The 23,550-nt window shown below is 44.1% G+C and overlaps 1 protein-coding gene across 1 annotated transcript; it reads right to left on the bottom strand.

Moving 5' to 3' along the window:
* Window positions 1–3,575: 3,575 nt before the first annotated feature.
* On the bottom strand, window positions 3,576–20,485 carry chrd (chordin). Its single transcript, XM_061073598.1, has 21 exons — window positions 20,344–20,485; window positions 18,165–18,268; window positions 17,926–18,052; window positions 15,908–16,060; window positions 15,616–15,727; window positions 15,260–15,347; window positions 14,189–14,330; window positions 13,789–13,926; window positions 12,851–12,933; window positions 11,243–11,390; window positions 9,280–9,386; window positions 8,679–8,958; window positions 8,295–8,536; window positions 8,090–8,203; window positions 6,232–6,423; window positions 5,982–6,075; window positions 5,803–5,859; window positions 5,552–5,655; window positions 5,048–5,311; window positions 4,001–4,094; window positions 3,576–3,640 (listed from the first exon to the last, which is right to left on the bottom strand). Exons 1-21 carry the CDS (start codon window positions 20,483–20,485, stop codon window positions 3,576–3,578), a joined length of 2,850 nt encoding a protein of 949 aa, XP_060929581.1.
* Window positions 20,486–23,550: the final 3,065 nt, after the last annotated feature.

The raw sequence follows: 23,550 nt of genomic DNA, 5'->3' as shown, positions 1-23,550 counted from the left end.
GCCCCTGAATTGGGCTTTTACCTTGAAAAGTTGTGAACTTGCGTTACCTTAAGATAGTGTCAGTAGCTAAACAGACCTCTGAAATAGCTGACATGAAATACATGAAAAAACCCACATCAGTAATAAAGCTAATTTGGTTTTATTTAATGAAAAATATTGACTATAAAATCTTCAATGCAGATGAACCAGGTAGGATGAACACAAAGTTTTCTAACTTCACTCAGCATCATAGATAATATGAAAAGCTCTGAACACAAAGTCCATCACACAAACAATAAAAAGTGACAGTATAGTGTAGAACTGTTTGAGGTGGACTCACTGATGAAAATTAATAAATCGGAAGTGGCTTTAACATAGGACAAGAAAACAGCCCATTCCAAACTAGCAGCTTCTGGAACAGGCACTGATGAACATGTATTACATAATAACATAGTTGCTCTGCTGTACTGTTAATCATCTATAGACGCAACATGAATGAGTTAGTGAACTGAAAATGTTTCAGGATGTTTGTGAGTGACTTTCATTATTCATGAAGTGATTTGGGTCCAAAAAGGAATTCTAGAAGTCTTTCTTGTGCCTCTCTGCATTAAAAGAATGAAGGAGTAAATAAATTTGAGGATATAGGCCAAAGTGTGAAAAACTTAATGAGAATGAAAGGAAAAAACCAAACCGATAGCACAGCTGTGTTAAGTGAAACTATGTGGAGTTCTTCAACAACAAAGAAGAAAGGCGACTAGAGTCCAGTTTATTGCATGTGGCGCTGATTTCACTTCCCCTACAGTAATAAATAAGATGAAAAGGCCATCACAGTGCAGTGCTCCTCAAATGTTTCATATTAGCAACAGACTAAACGAACATCTAAGGAGGTGTCAGCGAGAGACCCGAAGAAGAAGGAGATGTAACAAAAGGAGCAGCGTGTTCTTCTCTGAAGACCTGCTCTGTGAGATATTCAGATATTTCTGGCATCTCTTGCATGTTTTGATAATTTGGTAAACACACTGAAAGAAATCCATAACAAGAGTCTTAATGAATGTCAAACGTTCAGAGTGAAGTTAATGGTAAAGTGGAGCTAAAATAGTTCTTGGCTGTTCGGAAAATCCAAGTTAGCTGAGCAGCATCCATCAGTGTAATGTTCAAATCACAGGCAACACATACACACACACACACACACACACACACACACACACACACACACACACACACACACACACACACACACACACACGAAAACATGTGCAGGTGCAGGTCTCAAGCTGGTACACGTCTCATGCTTCTTCACAGGCTGCCACAGGCCATAGCTCAGAACACTTAACCTTTGACCTCCACCATCCGGCTTTGACAACCCCCTGCACCTCTACCTGCTGCACTGATGATGACTTTCCAATATGTTTTCAGTCAGGACGAAGGGTTGATGCAGGTCTTGAGTGTGAATATATTCCATGGTCTGTGCCTGGGAGACGTAAACTGCTCAGAGAGAAGCTCTGCCAGCCAGGCAACTTTGGTGTAGTGCTGGTTTTATCCCAACAGAGGGCAGTCTCTCTCTCTCTCTCGCTTTATGAATGGGTAAATATACTTGTACTTTTGAGGACCATCTTGAGCATAAACCCTACAGAGTGAGGACATTTTGGCCGGTTCTCACTTTTTTCGAGGGTTGAGACTTGGATTGAACTTTCTGTGGCCTGTAAAGGTCATACTGCACAAACATCAGTGTGTTTATAATATTTTTATACTGTTGCCTATTTTTATAATTATGGCAATGCACAAACAGACATCTGCAAATTCCTTGTATGTGTAAACATACTTGGCAAAAAAAACCCTGATTCTGATATGAGGGTCCGAATTAGGTTTAAATTAATCTTAAGGTTAGAGTTAGGCACTTAGTTGGGATGTTTAAAGAAGATAGTTAATGTGTCTTAAGAAATATAGAAATACCTGTGTGTGTGTGTGTGTGTGTGTGTGTGTGTGTGTGTGTATTGGAAAGAATTCTTGTTCGGCCTTAATGTGTGTGTTCCTGATTCAGAGTTTTCACATGTGTACATCTGTGAATGTGTATTTATGCTTCAGTCCGTCTGCAGTAGAACTGGTCAGGACACAACATTACCGAGCACATGTGGTGACTGGCGAGTAAAGCAAGAGGGCAAAGGAAAGAGTGAACAGATTGAGAAGGAAAGAAAAATAATTGGAATGGAAAAGATATAAAGAAAAGGGAGGGGAAGAAAAGGAGCGTAAGACATGAAAGCTAAGGAAAAAGAAAAAAAAGAAACTGAATGAAAGAAAAAGGAAAATATGGTGTGAAAAGAAAAGATCAGAGAATAAACCATAAATAACAAGGAAAGACATAAAGTAAAAGAGGAGAAAATTACAGATGAAAAGAGAAAACTGCCAAAAAAGATGAAGGGAATCAATAAAGGGTGTAAAGAGGCAGAGAGAGAGAACAATGGAGAAATAGGATCTCAAAACAAAGGATTAAGTCGAGTCAATCTGGCTTTTCATCCCCTGATAATCACAGCTCCATATGTGAACAACTGTGAGAAAAGAGGAACGGAGATGGAAAAACAGAGGGACCGAGAGCTACAACGTGGAAAACTAGAATCCCGAAGCGTCCAGATGAAAAATAAAGATAGGAATCGCGGGCGGGATTATTAGAGGTGGTTAGTGACAGCATCCAAAATAAAATCTCACAGACATTCCCTTCTCTCTTTTTTAACCAACAAACTTTTTTTATTTTGTCTCCACACCATTCAATAAATACAAAGTACAAACCAGCTTCATATTCATAAACAACAATGATAAAAAAATCCATACAAATTAATTATGTCGAACGATCAAAGCAGAGGAGCGACGAGTTCAACAAGCGGCGAAGACTAAAAGTGTTGCACCGAAACGGCAGCCGAGAAGGTTTCTAACTTATCTCCCGGCCAATCAGGACGGATCCTGATGCCGACACAAGTGATGACAAGTCAAAATATGTTTGTACAACTAATGAAAGTTGTAGACTGACTGCAGAGATAAGATCATTTGTTTCTGGACTCCACTTTCTTCCTGTAACAGTTTCTATATCGCTGATTAGTCCTATCTTATACCGGTAAACACACACACACACACACACACACATCCACACACACACTTGCATTCATCCTGTTCTGCACTTCAAAAAGAAGCCCTGTCAAAGAAACACATGCCACACAGTCTTTCCCATTTTAAAATCCAACAGTAAAACAGTCCCAATTTCACTTCACATCTACATCTACACATTTTGTCCTGTTGAGCTTCTTTGAAAAAAGCAAAAGAAAGAAGAAATTCCTGCAGAGAACGTTAAGGCGGGAAACAGAAGGCAGCGGCAGGCTGATAGAGTCTGGTTGCTCCTCCTCATAGCTTCATTAATGAGTCCGTGTTTCATTTGATCATTCCTCCGTCTCTGCTTCTGTTCAGTACAATCCTGAAGCTGATAACTGGGTGGGTGTGAGGATGGGGGAGGCAAGTGGGGGGACCCAGGCTCTGGGTGTGTGTCCATGAGGGGGCTTCGAGGGGTAAAAGTTACGGGTTCGGGGTTCTTTCTTTGGTCTCCCCACAGATCAGTGTCGCAAGGTTCGTCTTTTGTCTGGAACTTTCATCAACAGGTCGTCCTCCTGTTTGGAATCTAAGGCAAACACAAAAATAAAAGTAAGACCCAGGAAGCACAACACTGACACAGCTTCAGGTTTGATAATAGCATGTAAAAATATATTAAGTGACAGAACAACTACCAGCTGAAGGTCAGCAGCAACGTTAGAAAGAGTTTTTTTTTTTAAATAACTAAATAAACAAGTAAAGGTTACTCTTCGCAGATATATTAGTTAAGTCCCTCCTTGGGTTGTGTGTGTGTGTGTGTGTGTGTGTGTGTGTGTGTGTGTGTGTGTGTGTGTGTGTGTGTGTGTGTGTGTGTGTGTGTGTGTGTGTGTGTGTGTGTGTGTGTGTGTGTGTGTGTGTGTGTGTGTGTGTGTGTGTGTTGAAGGCTCACCACCACATTCAGGACAGCATGTGTCCTCTCTGCGGGTGATGTTGGAGCAGGTCAGCACTGGACACTGTTTCCTCTGACACTTGGTGACACCGTGCTGTGGAGAAGAAGATGAACATCCAGGTTTAAGAAGGTGAAAAACTGCAGATACCATGACAGGACTGTCCGAATGTGAGGTACAGGCGACAAATTTCTTAGCCTGCACATTTACATTTACGTCATTTAATCTTAAACTGGAAATTGTGAAAATATCATTCATTTAATTCAGCTTAGCAAAATCCACTTCATACATGTTGAGGGACAGTTGTTTATTTTCATACCCAGAAAATATGGAGTGTGTTTCTGAAAACCTGATGAATTTAAGAATTTCTAGTTTTGCGTTGCACAATTGCAAATTTCTATTTTGTTCTATTTTAATAGAACGATATTGATTGGCGATGGCCGATGATTTTTTTTATTAAATTATAAAAAATCATATAGTTTATGCAACTTCTTTCGTGCATCTCATCTCGTTTTGACCAACGCCTGGTAGTTAGTAATGCAGTATGACTGCCAGGTGGTGGCAGTAATGTGCCGCAAAGCTGTTTGCCAAACATCATTAAATAACAAAAAATAATAAAAGTAACAACAATAACAAGAAGTTGAGTGTTACTACAATGTACTGACAAAATACATGTGATGGTGCAGTGAGATCTGATGCCATGGTTCAAACTAGAGAAAAAATACAATTCCAAAGACGACCTCAACAATTAAAAAAAGTTCTTTGTTGAAACTCATTAGTGATTAAAGTAGTTTTGCTTGAAATGGCCGATGATAAAAGTCCATGCACAAATACTCACTGTTGCCAAAGTTCTGGTTTCATGATAGGATCACTTTTCAAATGGTATTTTTAAAGAACTTAGGTTGAACTGTATTCAGTCAACATCAATTTAAAATGTACTTTTGGTTTCTAATGAGCTACCTTCAGGCAATTTAGATGATTAACAAATTGACTTTTATGTCTGAAAACTCCAGTTATCCTACAATTCTTGGAAGCCAGCGTGTACTTACATCACACCAGCAGTTGATGCACTTCATCTCGCCCACCAGCGGTACCCAGGGATGCCAGTTGTCGCTGTTCTGGTAATAGTTCTTGCCAAATTTGCAGTGCCTGGGGCCGTCTGCCTGCATCATGTCGCTGTGCTCCAGCCCCGCAGGCGTCTTCTCCTCCTCTGGACACTCTTTACAGCAGTCGGACGGGTTACGTCTCACGGGGTGACTGCAGGTCAGCACTGGACACGTCACCTTCTCACAGTGCACCTCCCCTGTAGATCCCTGGAAAGAAAAATGCAGCATCTTCAAAAATTTTGCTTCAACTCTTTTGAATCGGACTCATTGTTTTTTCTTTATTCAAACAAAGTCAAAAAGTCTCATCATTCCTCGAGAAAGAAATGACGAGAAATGTACTTCTGCCTAATTTTCTTTGGAGTCCAGTGCAAAAAATAAACGATCCATTAAGGGCTTTTGGAAAGTAAATCCAGCCAGATGTGAGTGGGTTTGTTGATGTGTGTTTACCTTGCAAGTGCAGACAGCACATTTAATGTAGCCAAAGGGAGGAACAAAGGGATGCCATGTGGTTCCTGGGGCATGCATCTTCTGGTCTCCTTCAAAGTAACAACCTGGGAGAGAAGGAGAAGAGGTTAGAGAGAAAATGCCTGAGTTATCCAGAGTTAAACTTTAAATGTCGGCAGAAATTCAGTGAAACAAGCACAGCATAAAAAGACACAAGAGAGGAACAACTACAATAGACGAGAGGTGGTGCATACCTTCAGGATGTTCCTCCACTCTCTCTGGAGCTTTCATGTCCTTGGGGTCCTTCGACTCTGTACAGAGAAAAAGGAAATGGAGATAGAAACAGAATTAGATTTAAACTTTATCATTTGACACTTTCGGACAATAGGGATACGTCCACAGAAATCAAAGTCTATATCTCTGATTCTCTCACCGTCACAGACAGGACAACACTTGTCTTCAGGCTGGATGGTTCTGGAGCAGGTCAACACCGGACAGATGACTGGATCACAGATCACCGTTCGCTTCTACAGAAGAAGAAAATGCACAAAAAGATGACCAAGAGTGAGTTTGAATTGTGATACAAGATAAATCCAACATTCAGTCTTAACATACATCTCAAAGGCTGCAAAATCAAAACAGTTTCTTTCCCTGCTGCCTTTGTGTTGGTCGTGCTTTGTTACCTGGCAGCTGCAGGTGAAACACTTGTCGTAGCTGGGTGTCCAGCGGGAGCCGTGAGCGTGGTGCTGGTTCTCAAAGAAGCAGGTATGTGGGTCTTTCTTCATCTCCTCCGGGTCCTTCACAAACAGGTCGTCAAACTCAGCCTCCTCTACCTCCCCTCTGGCTCCAAACTCACAGTTGTTTGGCACATGGACCTGGAAATGGCAGGTGTGTCGTAAAAAAGGAAAGAAGGGACGGGTGGAGATGAACGACAGAGAAAGGGAAAAAACAAGAGGGAGATGTTAGGAGATCTGTTGGCCACACCCGAGCGCAGGCAGGAGTCACGCTGTGGCTTGTTAATTGTTCCAAAATGAAGCGCTGCTGTGCTCCCGAGCAGATGGCCGTTTATGTGTCCGACCTGTTTGCTATTAAACCAGCTGGAGCCACTGAACAAAGAACTCATCACCGGCTCCACCTGCGAAGCTGCACACAGGTTTAAAGGCAACTGTGCTCTGTGTTAGTGTGCTCCTGAAGCCCAGTTATATTTTTACTTTTCAACAAACGTCTCTCCAGGCCGACAGCACTTGCCAGTGAAAGTGACAGTGTGTGTTTGCGTTGGCCCGTGAACGCTACGTGAGCAATCACACAGACACATAAACACTGAGATGGTTTATAGAGGCCCCGAGGACCTGACTCCTTTTTTTAATCTAATAAGCTGCTCTGCTTTTCTGCCTCTCCGATTGTCCATGTTAAATCATCACTTTGCTTACAAAATTTACAAACAGGGCATGACAATTTTTGGCGAATAGCAAAGTATAAATATCTTTTCATCACCATGGCTCTTCGATCTTCAGAGACGGATTTTTCTAAATCAGGGGCCATGAAGGGGCCACAATTTACACATACGTCCAATATCCCTGTACAGCTCCTGATTGAGTGAGGTACACATTTAAGTCTGTCCTTGTTTACTGTTAGCTCGATAGATTTGAGCAAAGCCACACATAATTGAATACATTTGAAAAAATCGTCCTTGTTTTAATACATTGTGTACTTTAAAAACCCTTAGAAAATAAAACTTAACAAACTATAATACTTATTGTAAGTGACTAGTTAACTTTAAAAAGACATGGGACTAGTGCCCCCCCCCCTCCCTATCCCCGCCTCTGGATCCTCCCCTGGAGAGCCATAGATACAGAATGCGGCAGGTTTAAAATTTAAAAAGCATTTGTTCAGTTCATCATTAAATTGTAATGTGTGAATGTGTATTTTTCACCTTTACTTCCTTTTATTATAGAAACCAAAGTCTTAACCACAAAATGATCTGATCACTAGCTTCCTAGCTGGACTACACTGCTACAGGTGCAGTTTTATTGTGCTATGGTCGTTAAATGGTTGTCTTGTAATAGTAAAACACTTGTGTGTGTTAAGGTCATTGTGCTGTGGCTGGGCTGTGGTAGTAAAAGTAGCCCAATTTCACCATTGTGGACATATATTGATGGTTTTAGCTTCCACTGAAGCAACTGATTAATGTCTTTTTGTTCCCATTTTTAAATACTTTTCATGCAGTAACAACTAATCCACATTGTTTCATTCAGAAATTCCAAACACCAGGCTCATGGGCCTCTCAAGTCTCCGGACCACCGTGGGAGACGTGAATCCTTAACTGAACTCTACACAGCCCAAGTGATGAACCCTGCTGAACCCCTGCCTTGGGAAATTTGCCTTAAATCAATTAGAGAATATACTAAAAGCTCAAAAAATTCAAACAAATCACTAAAAAGTGCATCTCTTAAGTATGTTTGGATAAACATGTTATTTAACACGTTAAGTGGTAATAATGAATGCAAAGTGGGTTGTTTTTGTCTTGATTGTCTCTATTACCTGTCCTCGAATTTCTCCGCGGGGGTTGAGCTTGGTGCTGACTTGGATGAAGGCTGTTCCCTGGTCCAGGTGCTGCAGTAACTCAACACTCATGTCTTTTAACACCCCCTGAGCCTGGAGGACAGGAGAGGAGAGGATGGGTTTATATATGTGACACTTTTGCATGTGGATGTTCTCCTTCATGTCCATTTTTGAACGGATGTACCTGTGATCCATAGAAGCCGGTCAGCAGCGTCTTGTGCGTGGCGCTGCTGTCGTCTAGCTCCCCGATCTCAGCCAGCCCGTGGAGGTGGGCGCTCACGGTGAGGTCGTCGGCCTTGCTGAGTCCCGAGACGACAATCTCGTAATGCAGGTTACACTGTTTGTCCACTGAGACCCAGGCGTGGCCCGAGACACCGGTTCTCACTGGTGGGGACACAAAGTGGCCGGCCAGAGGGGTGGGCAACTCTGGAGGAGGAAGACATGAATATACATTAGTGTGGATCCTGGATTAAGGAAGATTTTTCAGTATTTTGCAATTTTATAAAGCAATTCAATGTGTTTTCATGTGTTTGTTGAATTTCCTAACTTTGCTCCCTCCCCTCCTCACCATGTCTGGGTGCCTCCAGGCCGCTGTAGAGCAGCGCCTTGATCTGCCCCCTCAGCTCCCCCTCCTGGCTGTGTGCCGTGGCCACATTGATGAACAGCTCGTTCTGCAGCAGCATGTGGATGTGTCGCGCCTCCAGGCGACTCCAGCTGCCCAACGCCTGGCCTGAGGCCTTGTTGTAGTCCGTCGTCAAGTCGTAAATAACAGAGCGCTTGTTGCGACGCCGCGGCTTCAGCTCGATAGTGAGGCCGACCACGTCGCTGGTGAGACCTGCCACCTGAACCTGAATGAAGGAGATGACGTTGTGACGTTGAGTCCATGATATTCATTGTAAGAATGGTGATGTACACGTTTATTGAAGTTATGGGAATACTGTTACTAAGAGTGACTGATCACTCAGAGTTCCACATTGTCAACCCAATTGACAGCGCAGATTGAGCTTAACTCTATAAATACAAAAGGTTCAGTGGTAATAAACCACAAATATAGGATATTAGACCAGAATGTTGATGAAACATTCACAATGATCTTTTGTAATGCAACAATGTATGATTATTAAAAAGTTTGATAGACAACAATCAAATCCTCCTGATGGAAATCTCACCTGGTAGTCCAGCGTGCCGTTATCATGGAGGTTAAAGATGACGGATCCCACACCTCCGGTCTTCCCCGGGGTCAGGGCATCACCACTGGACATCACACTCTGAATAGCTGAGCAGGCAAACAAGACTAAGATTAATATCCAAAATCCAATTCAGAGCACATACAGTGCTCATTATTATTACTTATCGGAAACCAACATTTTCCCCTCGGAGTTTTCCCCCCTTGCACCACAGAGCCTGACAGCATGACTGATGAGGCAACCATTTCTGTCATGTGAGAAATCTGCTGGTTTGGGTGAAGGATGGAAAACACTGGGGGCACATCACATTTACCCGTGTTCTGCAGCTACACACACACACACACACACACACTGAAGCTACATGCCCATAATGTCCCCCCCTCAAGAAGTAGGAGTCATTGAGGGGACAGATTCAATTGAACCACAAATCAGGAGGCGTTCCTGCTCGTGTAATTTTGCGCGACCTTGAGCCAAATGCATATATGTTGAAGCACGCACACAAACACACACACACACACACACACACACACACACACACACACACACACACACACACACACACACACACACACACACACACATTAAACCCACCCAAGGTTAAGCCTCACGATGAGGTAACCCTTGCTGAATGCAGTAGGCTTAAAAAGATTGAGCTGAAATGACAGGAGGGAATGAGTAACTGAGAAGGATGAGAAAAGAGCGGAGGAAATTTTATGAGGATCGTTTTGCCAAAGACACACGGCAGACAACGGGGCTGCCGCGAAATGGAGAGACTGGTAGAAGGAGAGAGGGAGAACAGGCACGGGAAGGAGGAGAGAAGAGAGGGGAAGAGTGTGTTTGGTTCGAATTCTTCATACATAACGTCAAGCTGTTAATCACAGAACTGGAACACCAGCAAGGAGAGTCATGTCCAGCAGACTGTGACCTTGGCAGCAGTGTGTTTGTGTGTGTGTGTGTGTGTATATAAACCTTCATAAAATAGAGTCTTTATATGTATTTGTGTGTGTGTGTGTGCATGTGTTTGTGTCTGTTAGAGAATAAAAACACCCCTCAAAGTGTTTCAAAGTGTCCCACACCTTGATGTTCCATGTTCATGTACAAGTATGCATCCCATGAAAAGTCCATGTGTGCATGCTTTTACGGTTTCAGACGATTGGGCTGTCCACAACATTCCTGAAACCTCTGTCTCTCTTTGTGTGTCTCTCTCTTTCACACACACACACACACACACACACACACACACACACACACACACACACACACACACACACACACACACATGGACATGCATACACAGTGTTGGTGGGCCACCAAGTCAAACAGAAGGTCTATAAACATGGTTTTTCCCCAGTGATAAGACTTGAAAGGATGGAGACAGACTGAAAAAAGAAGTATTTATAGAGAGGACTGACGAAAACAGCCACACATGGACGAGCACCAACCAACTACGACTCAAAACACATTCTCAGCGACCTACGTGTTTGTTGCATCTGCAGTATTGAGAAGCAACACACACAACGCTGAGTGCGGAGGACCAACAAGCGGAGGAAAGTATAGCGGGGACTAGGGTTGCAAAATTCCGGGAATATTCAAAGTGGGAAACTTTCCATGGGAATTAACGGGAATATACGTGAATTAACGGGAATATACGTGAATTAACGGGAATAAACGGGAATAAACTGGAAATGTTGTGGGTAATTTATACTAACTGTATTTACCTTTTCATATACAGACATAAATATAAACATTTTGTTTTGTCATAGGCTGATTTGAGCCCTGAGGAAACTTTGGGCACTTGACTATATGTTTCTGCATCATTGTGTCATTCTTAATATAGGTCTTTGCACAGTATTTGCAAATGTACACAGCCTTTCCTTCTACATTGGATGAGGTGAAATTTACCGGAAACTTTCCACTCCTTTGCAACCCTAGCGGGGACACTTACTGTCACAAGATTTCCTGCCAGTGATGAAGCCAGAGATTTGCCGGGGATCCTGAGCCTCGGTCGTCACGGTGATCTCCATCTGACCGCGAGATAGCCAGAACAATTCGCGGCTGTTCAGGTCTGTCAGCACCTCGGCAAAATCTGGATCCTGCACAGATTGAGAAATGGAGTTAAACACGGGTCAGCTGTCGGAGGGGAAAAGTCGCCTTATGTATTTAAGATCTTGTTGACCTGATGTTGGTTCAACTGCCAGTGTGAGATTAATTCAACAATCACAAAGTCAGTAACCATGACGGACACAAACTGTGCTGTGACATGAAACCACAGTGTTTAAATCAGGCCACTCACAAGTGCACACTTAAACCCAGGGCAAAAATATGGCTCGCATTGCCGTAACATGTTTCATATTGAGTGAAGATTAATCTCAAGCTGGCAGACTGGAGAGGAGGGGGGGGGGGGTCAGTCAGGATGTTGAGAAATGTTGGATTAATAGGACAGATGTACGAGCGTGTTGAAGAAATGTTACTTTTATGACCCCGGGGCCTTGGTTCAATATAAATATACATGTGCCATAAATCCATAGATCCAAAACAGAGCGGGAGCAGAGAAATGGCTGGACGGAGAGAGGGTGACTTATATTTGGGGAAATGAACGGACAGAATAATGAGGGAGAAGTAAGGTGAGGAAGGATATATTGTGGTGTGATATAAATCAGGAGGAGCAGTAACACTGTCAGGACCATTGGTCCTCTTAGAAAATCCACTGCGCTTGCTTGTATACGAGGGTTTGAGTTGAAAAATAACTTGTCATATGTCTGTTGCTTACATGCCTCTGTGACTCAGCTCCACTTGACATGAGTCAGCGGTTTTGGTTTCAACGTCTGGCCCGGGGACGCTCGCCGAGGTCGCGTCGCAGAGCTCAAACCTTTCACATCATTTCCACGGACAGTGTCCCTCACCACCAGGCTTGAAAGGGGCGCATCAGCTCTTCATGCAATTCCTGGCAGAATTAAAACCAGGCCCGCCTTTCATCACCCGCTCCCTCCCTCCTTCCTCTCTCCATCCATCTCAGCCCACAGACCACTAACCACTGACATGTGTGTGGAGTGTGTACGCAGTCCATCCTCTCTAACTCCCTCTTTCTCTGTCTCTCGTCCCTCGCTCACATCTGTCCCCTGCAAAAGATCCTCCTGCACACTTTCTCCCTCTCCTGGTTTCCCCCCTCGTCCTCGTCTCCATCCATGTTTCTTGTCACATCTTAGGGTAGTGAGCTGGGATCAGAGCGCCGGCGACAACCGCGCGAGGATGTGGTGACCCAACCATATCCGTCTCAGAGAGGGAAGGTGGTGGTGGTGGTGGTGCTGGTGGTGGTGGGTGGGTTGCTGTGTCATATGTTCCTAACCAACAACAACCCTGCTCCTCCTCCGAACACTACTCCCACTTTTCCCTTCTTATCTAAGAGCAATCGCTGAATATTTTGTTTAATTCGAGTTGTTTTACAAATGAGGATTTTTCAGATGTAAAGATCAATATATTTGCTAGCAAATTTTGGCGTTCAGTCGCTTTTCATTTTTGGTATCTGCCGCTTCTGGTAAATGTGAATACTCACATGAGAGGTGATGTTGGCTCGGATTTCCCTGAGGATGTGCTGGCGGTACACGAGCTGGACACGGATGGGCACCAAGACGGGCTCTGAGGGGAGAGAGAGAGAGAGAGAGTCATGTCTGTGACTAATATCACCATTTCAAAATTCAACAATTAAAGGTGGGGTTGGTAAATTGCTACTGAAAACATGTTTTGTCTTCAAAACATGTTTATTGGTGACATCAATAAATAAAGTCATCTGGAAAAAAAGAGAAAAGCCTGTGGCCTCTCAGGGCTGAAACAAATTGGGTCTGGCTGGTGTACCTGTCTGTCACCAACAGACCTGCCTGCCTGCACACACCCTGTCTGTGACCTCACTGCACATGACCACACTCTTTAGTCGGAGACACATACACCGTTGAGGTAGAGACTATAGCCAGAAGTTAGAGAGCGAGTCGCAGAAAAGTCGTCTTCTAGAAGTTAGTGTACGTTCATGTATTCTGGGGGCGTTGCTGTATTGACAGGGCCGGTTGCAGGGGTTGGGAATTGCATTTTGCAACAGTATGCTTCAATCCTTTATTATCAACCCTAGCTTTAAGGAAGTTTTACAGATTGAAGGTGACATTTTTAGAAACGGATCTAGAAATCTGGATCCAGTTGTGTCGATTTTGCAAAACTATACAATTTATGCAGGATCCAGATTTAGCGGAGGTCATTTTTTAAATGATCAGCTACATTATTTGTCTCCTTTTAGTTCTAAAACCGGAATGTAACTTCAGTATTTGTTAAAGGGAACTGATAGAAGTAATTTGCAACTGATCATCTTCCACTTATCAGTCTCGATATCTGGTGTTTATCTATCCCAACCCTCTGAACTCTAGTTTGATCTCTTTCTGTCCGACCTGCAGTTTCTCAGTGGCACCATGTTCCCAAACACTTTGACTTTAGCTGTCCATCACTCACCTTTGTCTTTGTGTTTGATGAGGCCCTGCAGAATGAGGATGAAGTGCAGGTGGTTCCCCGTGTCACTCAGTGTCAACATGCCGATGCCTCCTGTGCCTGAGTTCTCCTCCTCGGACGTCAGCGTTGAACTGAATGTCTCTATACGTGAGACACGAGCACATCAGCACATTGAGTATCTGCGCTCTCTTACAGGACGTCTATACAAATACTCCTCTGTAAACAAAGCTCTCACTTATTCTCCACATTAATCCATCAATGGCTGCTAAAGATTACATGAGAATGTACATAGCTCCACTGATTTGTAAATATTGAGTTTATTGTGTAGAACAGCTCAAAGAACAAAGGCATACACATGTCTAGTCTGATAGAGAACGCTATAATACCCTCCGTGCACACTTACCAGCAAAGAGAGCTCTGTGCTTGATGATCTTCCCCTCCACTTCTTCTCGTCTGCTCGTTGATGTGGTCATGCGGATGCGCAACTGCTCAGACTGCAGCTGTCGCATGAGAGGCTTAGCCAGGTTCTTCCAGACTCCACAGATCTGCAGACACACACACACACAGGCCAATGAGGCGGCAGCATTGTGAGGCGACAACATCCACTCATACTCGGATATAATCTTAAAATCTGCTTACTCGCTCATGTAACATTTGGGCAAACTAACAAACACACATGCTGCATACATCAAACCACGGGATAGTGTTATGAACCACAGGCTGCAGCCCTTCAACACTCTTCTTGAGAGCAGAGAGAAGAAATGTGGCAGCGTGCCGGCACTTCATAACTCAAGAGTTCAGAGGTAATCTCCATTTCAATTAGTGATACGCTCTGTCCCCCTGCTAAGCAGTGATGTAACATGTGAAACATTCTCTCTTTCTCTTCCTTGCTCCAGCTTAACCCCGCCACCCCCCCCCCCCCCAACAATCTGCCTTCTTTGTCCACAAGTGTTTTCTCTAAGGTCCTCTTGGCACTGACATTTATCTAAAAATAATAATAGGAGCATTTTACCAGGACCTGTATTTACAGGGCTCCAGCCTCGCTGCGCATGGTGTTGGGGTCTGACATGGAATGAGGAGATGTGTGTGTGCGTTTTGGCAGCAAATGATGTGCAGTGATTGTGTCGGACCTCAGGGAGTTTGTGGACATGCATGTGTAGGTACTACTGTTACACTAACATATTGGTTTAATGATTCATCACACTGATGTTGGCCTTTATCAAACTCAGGCTTGAATCTCAAACCTGAAGGTGAGCGAGTGTTGATGTTTGGTGCAATCACGGAATGAGAGAGAGTTTATGATGTTAACAAAGAGGCAATGAAGCAAAAATGAAGTGTGTGTGTTTGTGTGTAGAGTCGTGCAGTGAGAATGTTATTCATACCAGATATTTTATTCTCTCTCTCACACGGACACACATGACAAAAAAAACATTGACAGAGGAAAAATAAGAGATTCTTTTCAGTGGTGTCTTACCATGTCGGGCTGTCCCTTGGGGACCCTGTACTCAAATGCAGTGGTCCCGTCTGAATCCAAGAAGAGTATCTTACTGGGACGGTCCATTCTGAAAAGTCATGGGTGGAAAAAATGACCAATGTTTAATGTTGTGTTCATTTTTTTTCAGCTCCCTTTTGTTACTTCTCAACAAACTTAGGCTGCAAAACAACAGATCAATCATGACGTCTTTTAAATTCGCTTCTCTAAACACTTCAGGTCTGTTTGGGTCAGGAACAGGAGAGGAGCAGGGAAGTTATGAGAGAGAAGAGAGAGCACCACTAAACTAAAGCTATAAAGAAAGAGAAAAACCCATTTAAACTCATTCTGTGTGTTACCTCTGGAATGTGATGGAGAAGGCGAGACTGGTTCTGGTCAGGGAGAAGCGAGCTCTGGCAACACCACTGGAGCTCCCCAAGTCCGCCCCCCCTGTCAACAGGGCCACAAAGTCTGCAGGAGAACAGAGGCCAGAGTTATTTTAATGTAGTTTCATTCATTTAATTTAGGTTATTTTCTTACTAACAGCATGTGCTGCATGCCTGTGGGGCATTGGTGTCCTACTTCACATTTTAATATCTGAAATGACTCTAACTGCAGCAGTAGTTTCCGTCTCTTAATGCTCCTGCTCACCAGTGCGGCTCTCCCCGGGGCCCATGTCCTCAGAGCTCAGGTACGACCTGTCATTGTAAGATTTGTGGAGGTCGTCCTCTTTGTCTTTTCCCTTCTCATGGAAAAACTCAAAGTTGTCCAGGACGGCATCCGTCTGCTTCATGTCACCATCACCTGTGGAAGCAAAGTAGAGTTATATATATGTTAAACATGCAGTTAATATGGAGGTTCTATTGATGGCCCTGGAATAATCACCTAATGTAATCTGTTTTTGTGTGATTATCAACAAGTAGTTAGTTTTCTGGGAGATATAAGAGTTTCTCATGTCGAATCATGCCTTTGAAACGGTTTCAGTTTCTGGCAGCGACGCTTTCCAAAGACTGAACGAGACGAAAGCATCAGCTGTCCACTTTCTTTTCTCTGACTGTGTATTGGGTCTGGATAAAGAGTGTGAAATGCGTGGACAAGGTATTTAAAGGATGTGTAAGATGTCAGACGCCAATTTCAAGGCAATGGTACAGTGAAGGCTAAAGCCCATTTCCTCCACCACCCACCCGCCCGCCCTCTCTCTCTCTCTCCCCCTCTCACCCAGGGGAAACTAACAAGTGGGTCTCTTGCAGCTGAAGAGCTTAAGGAGAATTGAGAGTGACACTGGCGTGCGATCCCAACAGTGACCCGCTGTTCCACACAAACTGACGTGCATCTTGATGTAATGTGTCGACCTCGCCGCTTTTCTTACGCACACTCTCAAACAGACACAGACACACATGCAGTGGTCAGCTAGTCCTTCAGCCAACTAAAACACACTGACACAATCTTGAGAACAAAAAAACACACGTTGCCTATTAGTCACCCCAACTTGTCACCCAAATTTCTCACAAGTTGTTTTGTGAGGAGCAGCTGCACTGTCTGCTTTCTGTCTTGGCAACTGATTCGCGCACACACACGCGCACACACACACACACACACACACACACACACACACACACACACACACACACACACACACACACACACACACACACACACACACTCACACTTTAATTCCCATCATTCTGTCCTCACTTTTTCTCTGCTCCACTGGGCACGCTGAAGGCTTCTGGGGAGTGTCACTCTCACTTCTCCCCACTTAGCAGTACTGTATCCTCAGGTGCACCAGTCATTACACACATATATATATATATAAACACACAAACACATGCATACAAACACATTCACACCGACACACACACCATTTTCCATCACTTACACAAATATACTAGCTGCTCTGGAGCATATGGTAAGACAAACACAACCTTTTCCTACAAACTTGACCACACAGTCACAGCCTTTCCAACTCTTGACACACACCCACCCACACACAATACATACACAGACGCACATACACACAGACACAAATACACACACACACTGGTCTAACAGTGCTTTACCTTTACTTTCCATTCCATTACCACACACACGTGGCATAAAGAAACACCCAATCTGCTAAATAACAGTGCCGGATGAAGACCAACCCTAATTGCGCGTGTGTGTGTGTGTGTGTGTGTGTGTGTGTGTGTGTGTGTGTGTGTGTGTGTGTGTGTGTGTGTGTGTGTGTGTGTGTGTGTGTGTGTGTGTGTGTGTGTGCACGCAGGGTTGCTGCAATTGTCTAATAAAGTGGAAATGTGTGTGCAGCAGTGTGTGGACAAGTTAAGTGGCAGCGTGTGAATGAGGTTGAATAGATGGGTGATACTTTAAGTTTAGGCTGGTTAAGAGAAAATCTCTATTTGATGCGGCTGAAAAATCAATTGCCGTGCTCATTGAATCCGGCAGCTGTTCTGAAGACTTACTAGCTGACCCACAGGGAAAGAAAAAATCTAAGGTCCCAATAGGGAAAATGGAGATGAGAGAGGGAGAGAGAAGTATGATTCAGGAATAAACAAAACTGAGGGAAAGAAGCCGTTGTTGTGAGCGACAGAGGCAGGGGGAAGCTAAAGCTCAGATCAAGTTTGAATGTAAGAAAGTGGAGAGCAGTAGGAGCGGGGGGGGGGGGGGGTTACCTTTACGGCAGGTTTTACAGCAGTGCCCCGGCAGAAGGACGGGATGGTCACAGTTCGGGTCGGGACAGTCCTGTTTGATGTTCTTGCAGTTGACCTTCCCAAACACCTTTCCACGACGACTCTTTTGCTGCACAACATAAAAAAAGGTAGCTGCATCACACAACATGTACAATACAGCACAAAGTGAGCGTGATATATGTGCACGTGCAGAAGGAGCGGGAGATTGAGGTCAAACTTACAGGTTCACAAAGGCACTGGACGCAGTGCATTACACCGAAGGGCTCCCCCAGATCTGGGTGCCATGTGTCCTCCAGGGAGTAGGACCGACCTCCAAATGAGCATCCTGCAACACAAACACTGGTGAATACACACACTGATCTCTGGGGTCAAACATCATCATCACGCTGTCGCCTTCTAAAACAACAAGCAGTCTTGTTTAGAAACTATGTGAAATGACATAATTACATATGAGGTTTTTGATTTTAAATTATGCCTGGATTAATTATAGGAAGCAGAGGAGAATTTACTTGAGGCTTTTTGAATTATGAGCTGATTTATACAGAGTTCCTGATATTTAAGAGCAAGAAAAACAGTGCAACCCTGTGGCTTTTATTGAGTGTCAGACTGCAGGATGACAAACTGTGCCGACCAGACCACTGCACCAATTTTCATATTTTCAACAAATAAATCTTGCACAGCTCACTGCCCAGACATGTTTTGAGGCGACCAAAACTCCCTGGACGCCTGGCCAGTTTTTTGGGACTCAACCCTGCAGCCTGTCAAGAATAAATGATCCATGAGCAAGCATGGGAGATATTCAATTTTCCACTGAGGGATGATGCGGCATTCCCAGAAATGCACAGAATGTTGGCCAAACTTTGTTCAAGAGAGCTTCAGATGACATTTCACGGAAGTAAGAAAGGATTGTGATTAAGTGCCTCACTGTAGAGCAAACTCTGCGTGAAGCAGACATTAAAATGGTAATTGCAGTGTTAAATATCCACTTCAGCATTTCAGATTTGAAATGAAATAACTGCCAAACATAATGTGAGCACAGAATCAGACTGAATCTATGTTTACACCTACATTGGATGAACCATGTAGAAACTAAAATCTGCTTATAAAAGGAGATATAGGGGGCAATGGTCTCCACATTACTATAAAGTGCCTTGAGATCATGTATTTTGTGATTTGGCGGTATACAAATAAATACAAATGTAATTCGTCACTCAATGTGGACGTGGAAATCATAGTCATTGAGTCACTTTAAATCCTGTGTGCTGGAGTCTATTCAAAAACTCATAACCTTTCTAATATACTGTGCTGTAGATAAAAATAGTTTTTGGGGATTTTATTACTGTGGTGCAATAATATTATAGTGTTACATGTTGGTCAGAATAAGTGTCTGTATAGGTGGGGTTGGTGGTGTGTGATGAGAGCGCCTATATCTAACTATAAGTGCACAAAAACACACACCGGGCGTGATGCTAACTGGACTGGAGCTGGTGGCCTTCCTCTCTCGCTGCTACCAACCTGGTTCACATTATTCTTTCATTAAAGTGACTGCACACTTTAAACAGTGCAGTCCAAACTGTGAGCCGCTCGCTTCGCCTGCCACTTCTGTCTCTGCAGAAATAAATCATGTGCGCAGCGGCCAGCGCTTGTAATGGAAAAGTGGCCTGATTGCACTTTCCAGCGTTGGATTACACGGTGAACGTGGAGTTCCCACAGTGTCGAGCCCCACAGAAGTTACCTTGTAATAATAAGCGCGCTGCCTGGCTCCCCCCCCCCCCCCCCCCCTGGGTTTGCGCAGGGACTTTTTCTTTTTCACACGTGAATCAAATGGTATTCGCTGTGATTATGACTCAGATGTTTGCCGCTGGTTTTTACACATGAGCAACACTGGCTATTACTGGACGTTTCAAGGATACGTGGAAATTCAGGAAATCTAGGGTAAGTAGCCCGGGTTGTTATATCGGGGGGGGGGGGGGGGGGGGGAGCAGGGGACACGTGTCAAGTTAAGATGGCATGTTTAGGTTGCGTGTACTTAAAGCCTTATCTACTATCGAGTCCGTAAACTGGCCCTTCACGCACATGCAGCACCAAATCCCATACACAATAAATACAGTATTAGGTTTATTTGTGTTTTTTATGCAATACACATGATTAGATGATACTTATACTGTAATCTATAGCAGCACTAATGTGTGCAGTGCAATTCGGCATAACTACGATTTTAAAAAGCGTTGATTTTAACAAAATCCGGACTTTTCAAGTGCTCGCTACCGCCCCCGCTTGGTGTGAGCAAGTTTGGAATAGTCAATTGCTGCTTTTTCTTTCTATTGGCTGGTTCATATTAATTAGTTAAACATACAGTCACTTTACATTGCAGTTTTCCAACAGATGACGGTGGGTTACCTGACACGCCTTTGAACGGCAGCGGCTCTCTCTCGGACTGGATGGGCAGAGCGGGAGCCTTGAGGCGCGTGGCCGCTCCGGTGCGCAGCCACGCGCAGCACAGGACGCACAGCACGGAGCGGAGCGCGTGGGGGAGCAGCATCCTGACAACCAGCCTCTGGGCTCAGGCTCTCCGCAGAATGTTCTCCTCAAAGCTCCAACTGAGAGGCTTGCAATGAACCACTGTCGACTTGGAGCGACTGATTCGATGACGGTAAAAAAGATGAGAAGTTTCTTCCTTATATCCAAGTGTCCGTGCTGATCTGCGTGGAAGTCGAGCAGCTTTGTTTGATATATCAGGCGACTTTTTACCAAAGCTCTCTCTCTCTCCCTCTCTGTGTGTGTGTGTGTGGGTGTGTGTGTCCTCAGCACCAACCTCCTCTCCAGTCCCGTCCCTCTCTGTTTTATAGCATGCTGCTGCCCTAACAGCTCCAAGCAGCCACCGGCCGGAGGAGGAGGTGATGGAAGGGATGAGTGACGGGCAGTGGGGGTTGGGGATTGGGTGATGGAGGCAAATCGACGCCCCTGTCAATTCACCAAAGCTTAAGATATGGAAACGAGCCTGCGTCTGATACAGTTTGGGCCAAAAACCTCTGTAAAGACAAATGTGAAGCTTTTCAGTGAATTAAGGAGAGTCCCTCATCGATTAGTATCAGCTCTAATGATGCAATATTTGTATTTTAATAAGTATTGGTTAAGTGCCATATATATATTTACTATGAAAGTCACAAAACAGGGATTTAACTACTTGTACCATGCCTTATTTTCTTTTCCATTATTCTCTGTGAAGTTTCTGTTTTTTTTCATTTATAGATACCAAAAGCTCCCTTCATTTATTCTCCATTTTCATGGTTAGTCAAGTGGCCTGCTGGTTCAGTAGAGATGATGATGCTAATACTTTCTCACTGTGCCACAGTCCTAAACCCTACATCTCAGTAAACCGTGCCACTTGAGATCAGAGAAGAAGAAGACCTACATCTGCGGGCCTGTGGCGAGCAAGTGTGAATCTCCACATCATGTACAATAAGGAATGTGTGAGTGTCTGCTGCTGTGGCTGGCTGCACCGTCTATTTTCTCAAGTGTGTTTGGCGCTGAGACCTAAGTGACTTAACAGAAACAAATGAAAATAGTTGGAATGCCTCAAAGCAAGCCGTTTCAATTTGTCCTGGCCTTCTGCAAGCCCCTGTCCTCTTTCAGACCGTCGACTGTTTCTCTTGGCTCTCCAGAAAGCCTACCTTAGAGGAGTCTGCTTCAGAATCCCATATATTAAGCCTTGGTTAAATTTGTAGCCCCCCCCCCCTCACATAGATACAGGTGCCAAAAGCAATTTAACCTCCAATATATTAGAGCTCACTGTGGCCATTGTGGCGCTTCACAACATCAACAACAAGTGAAATTTATTAGGGCCTATTTAGATCTGGGAAAAGTTCCCACCAAACAAAACAGAGCGGGTTGAGCAACAGTCCAGTTCCTCCGGGGGTCCCTTGGGGGCCGGGACAAACGCTCTGCCGTTCAAGTTTACATTACTGTGATTTATTTCAGAGGGTTCAGAAGGTGTCAGGCTTATTATATGGCTGAAATGTTTGGAATAAAGGAGTGATTGATTTCGGATTTTGATCGTAATCATATGCAATGATGATCCCAATGGTTGCTGAGCATTATGTTTTCCCCTGCAAGATTTGTTACAATATAATCCAGAGGACATGCTCAAAAATGATAATTGTTTTTTATTTTGCTTTTTTTTCCACATTAAATTCTCTGTGCTGATCCCTCATTGAGAAGCAGAATTTGAATACTACATTTTTTTGGAGACCCCTTAATAAACAATTGTGTTTTCATACTAAAACACCAAATAACAATGTGCCAAATCTCATCGGGTTTGTGCCAAAAGTCCGACTGAAGGTGCGAGGCGCAAGGTGTTGTCTTTATGCATGTGTCACATTATGTGGCCTGTGGGAGCCACTTCCATCCGGGTGTGGGGCTTCACGCCCCCCCCCCTGCCTCCTCCCCCCAACAATGGGAGTCAATGATGGTCTGTTTGCACTTCATCATAGGGTGATAAGCGACGCTTTTCTTCTGCGCTGCACACGGTGATTCATTAGGCAGACTGGATGGTTAAATTGTCTATTGGAGCTAACAAAACCCCAGTACACTTATTAGCCCCGCTGGCACAAGGGCGCACCGGGATGGTTTGTGTATTGGATGCGTCCAGCGCTTGTTTGGAAACCGACTCTCTTTCCTTTATGTCAACATCGAAACTGTTTATGAAAGATAAAACATGGTACGAGACTCTTCCTTCCACTTATATCCAGTCATATTGTATCAAAACTGCGCAAACTATGCACACTGCGCTATTTTGGGGAAACATGACAAATAACACCAAATGAGACAGTATTGATATGAGGGTAAACCCACGACGAATTCAACAGCATGCCATGAATATGTAGGGTAAATGTTTTAAGTTGTTGTTGCATGTCGTTTTATTTGTTCTGATTCACAATCAACATTAAACGCAGGTTTTTTTAATGTAACGGTTTCAAAACAAGTGAAACAACAGATGGAACCAAATGGTAAAGAATACACATATCATTGGTCATGTTTAAATTCCTTCAGCATTGCATATAACCTGTTGGAGACCTTTATGGCACTCATGTCCTTAGCTCCACAAGTCACCATCGCCATCAACAAATATTACAGCCCAATAAAATCGATTAAGCGTGAAGAACGTTTTATGACTCTGCGACAAACGCGCAGCACTTCAATCTGTGCTTAATGGGAAGCAGACACGATGCTCTGCATTTTGTTTTTTTTATTTTTATCATCGCTCCTCTGTCCGAGGGGAGCGCAATAATCCGATAAGAAACTCTGCTGGCCTGAGAGGAAACATGCAGCAAGAGACTTTTTACAGGTCCACATGTGACATCACTGAAAGACCAGTATCAGTTTGCTCTCACGCAGACCTGAGCGCACTTATGGCAGAGAGACGGGGGGGGGGGGGGGGGGGGGGCGCGCGTATGTGTACCAGAGTCAGACAACAGTATCATCCATAATGGCGCATCTGGATGGATACACACCGTGCGTATTTCACTCTCCGTCTCCGCGCTGTGTATTTGCTCATGTCTGTCAGACGCCGCGGCTTGCCGGTCATAAATGAGGACTGTTTAATTG

This window comes from Limanda limanda, chromosome 6 (assembly GCF_963576545.1).
Source record: "Limanda limanda chromosome 6, fLimLim1.1, whole genome shotgun sequence".
NCBI classification, from domain to species: domain Eukaryota; kingdom Metazoa; phylum Chordata; class Actinopteri; order Pleuronectiformes; family Pleuronectidae; genus Limanda; species Limanda limanda.
The sequence above is the reverse complement of the archived record's forward strand: the minus strand, read 5'-3'. Positions and strand labels throughout refer to the sequence as shown.

Excerpts from the sequence above, each read along its gene's own strand:
- chrd (XM_061073598.1), bottom strand. The coding sequence starts at position 20,485 with ATGCTGCTCCCCCACGCGCTCCGCTCCGTGCTGTGCGTCCTGTGCTGC. Across the intron at positions 5,860-5,981 it reads GTGTTGTCCTGTCTGTGACG|AGTCGAAGGACCCCAAGGAC; the intron begins GTGAGAGAATCA and ends TTCTCTGTACAG. Across the intron at positions 4,095-5,047 it reads GCATCAACTGCTGGTGTGAT|CACGGTGTCACCAAGTGTCA; the intron begins GTAAGTACACGC and ends TCTTCTCCACAG.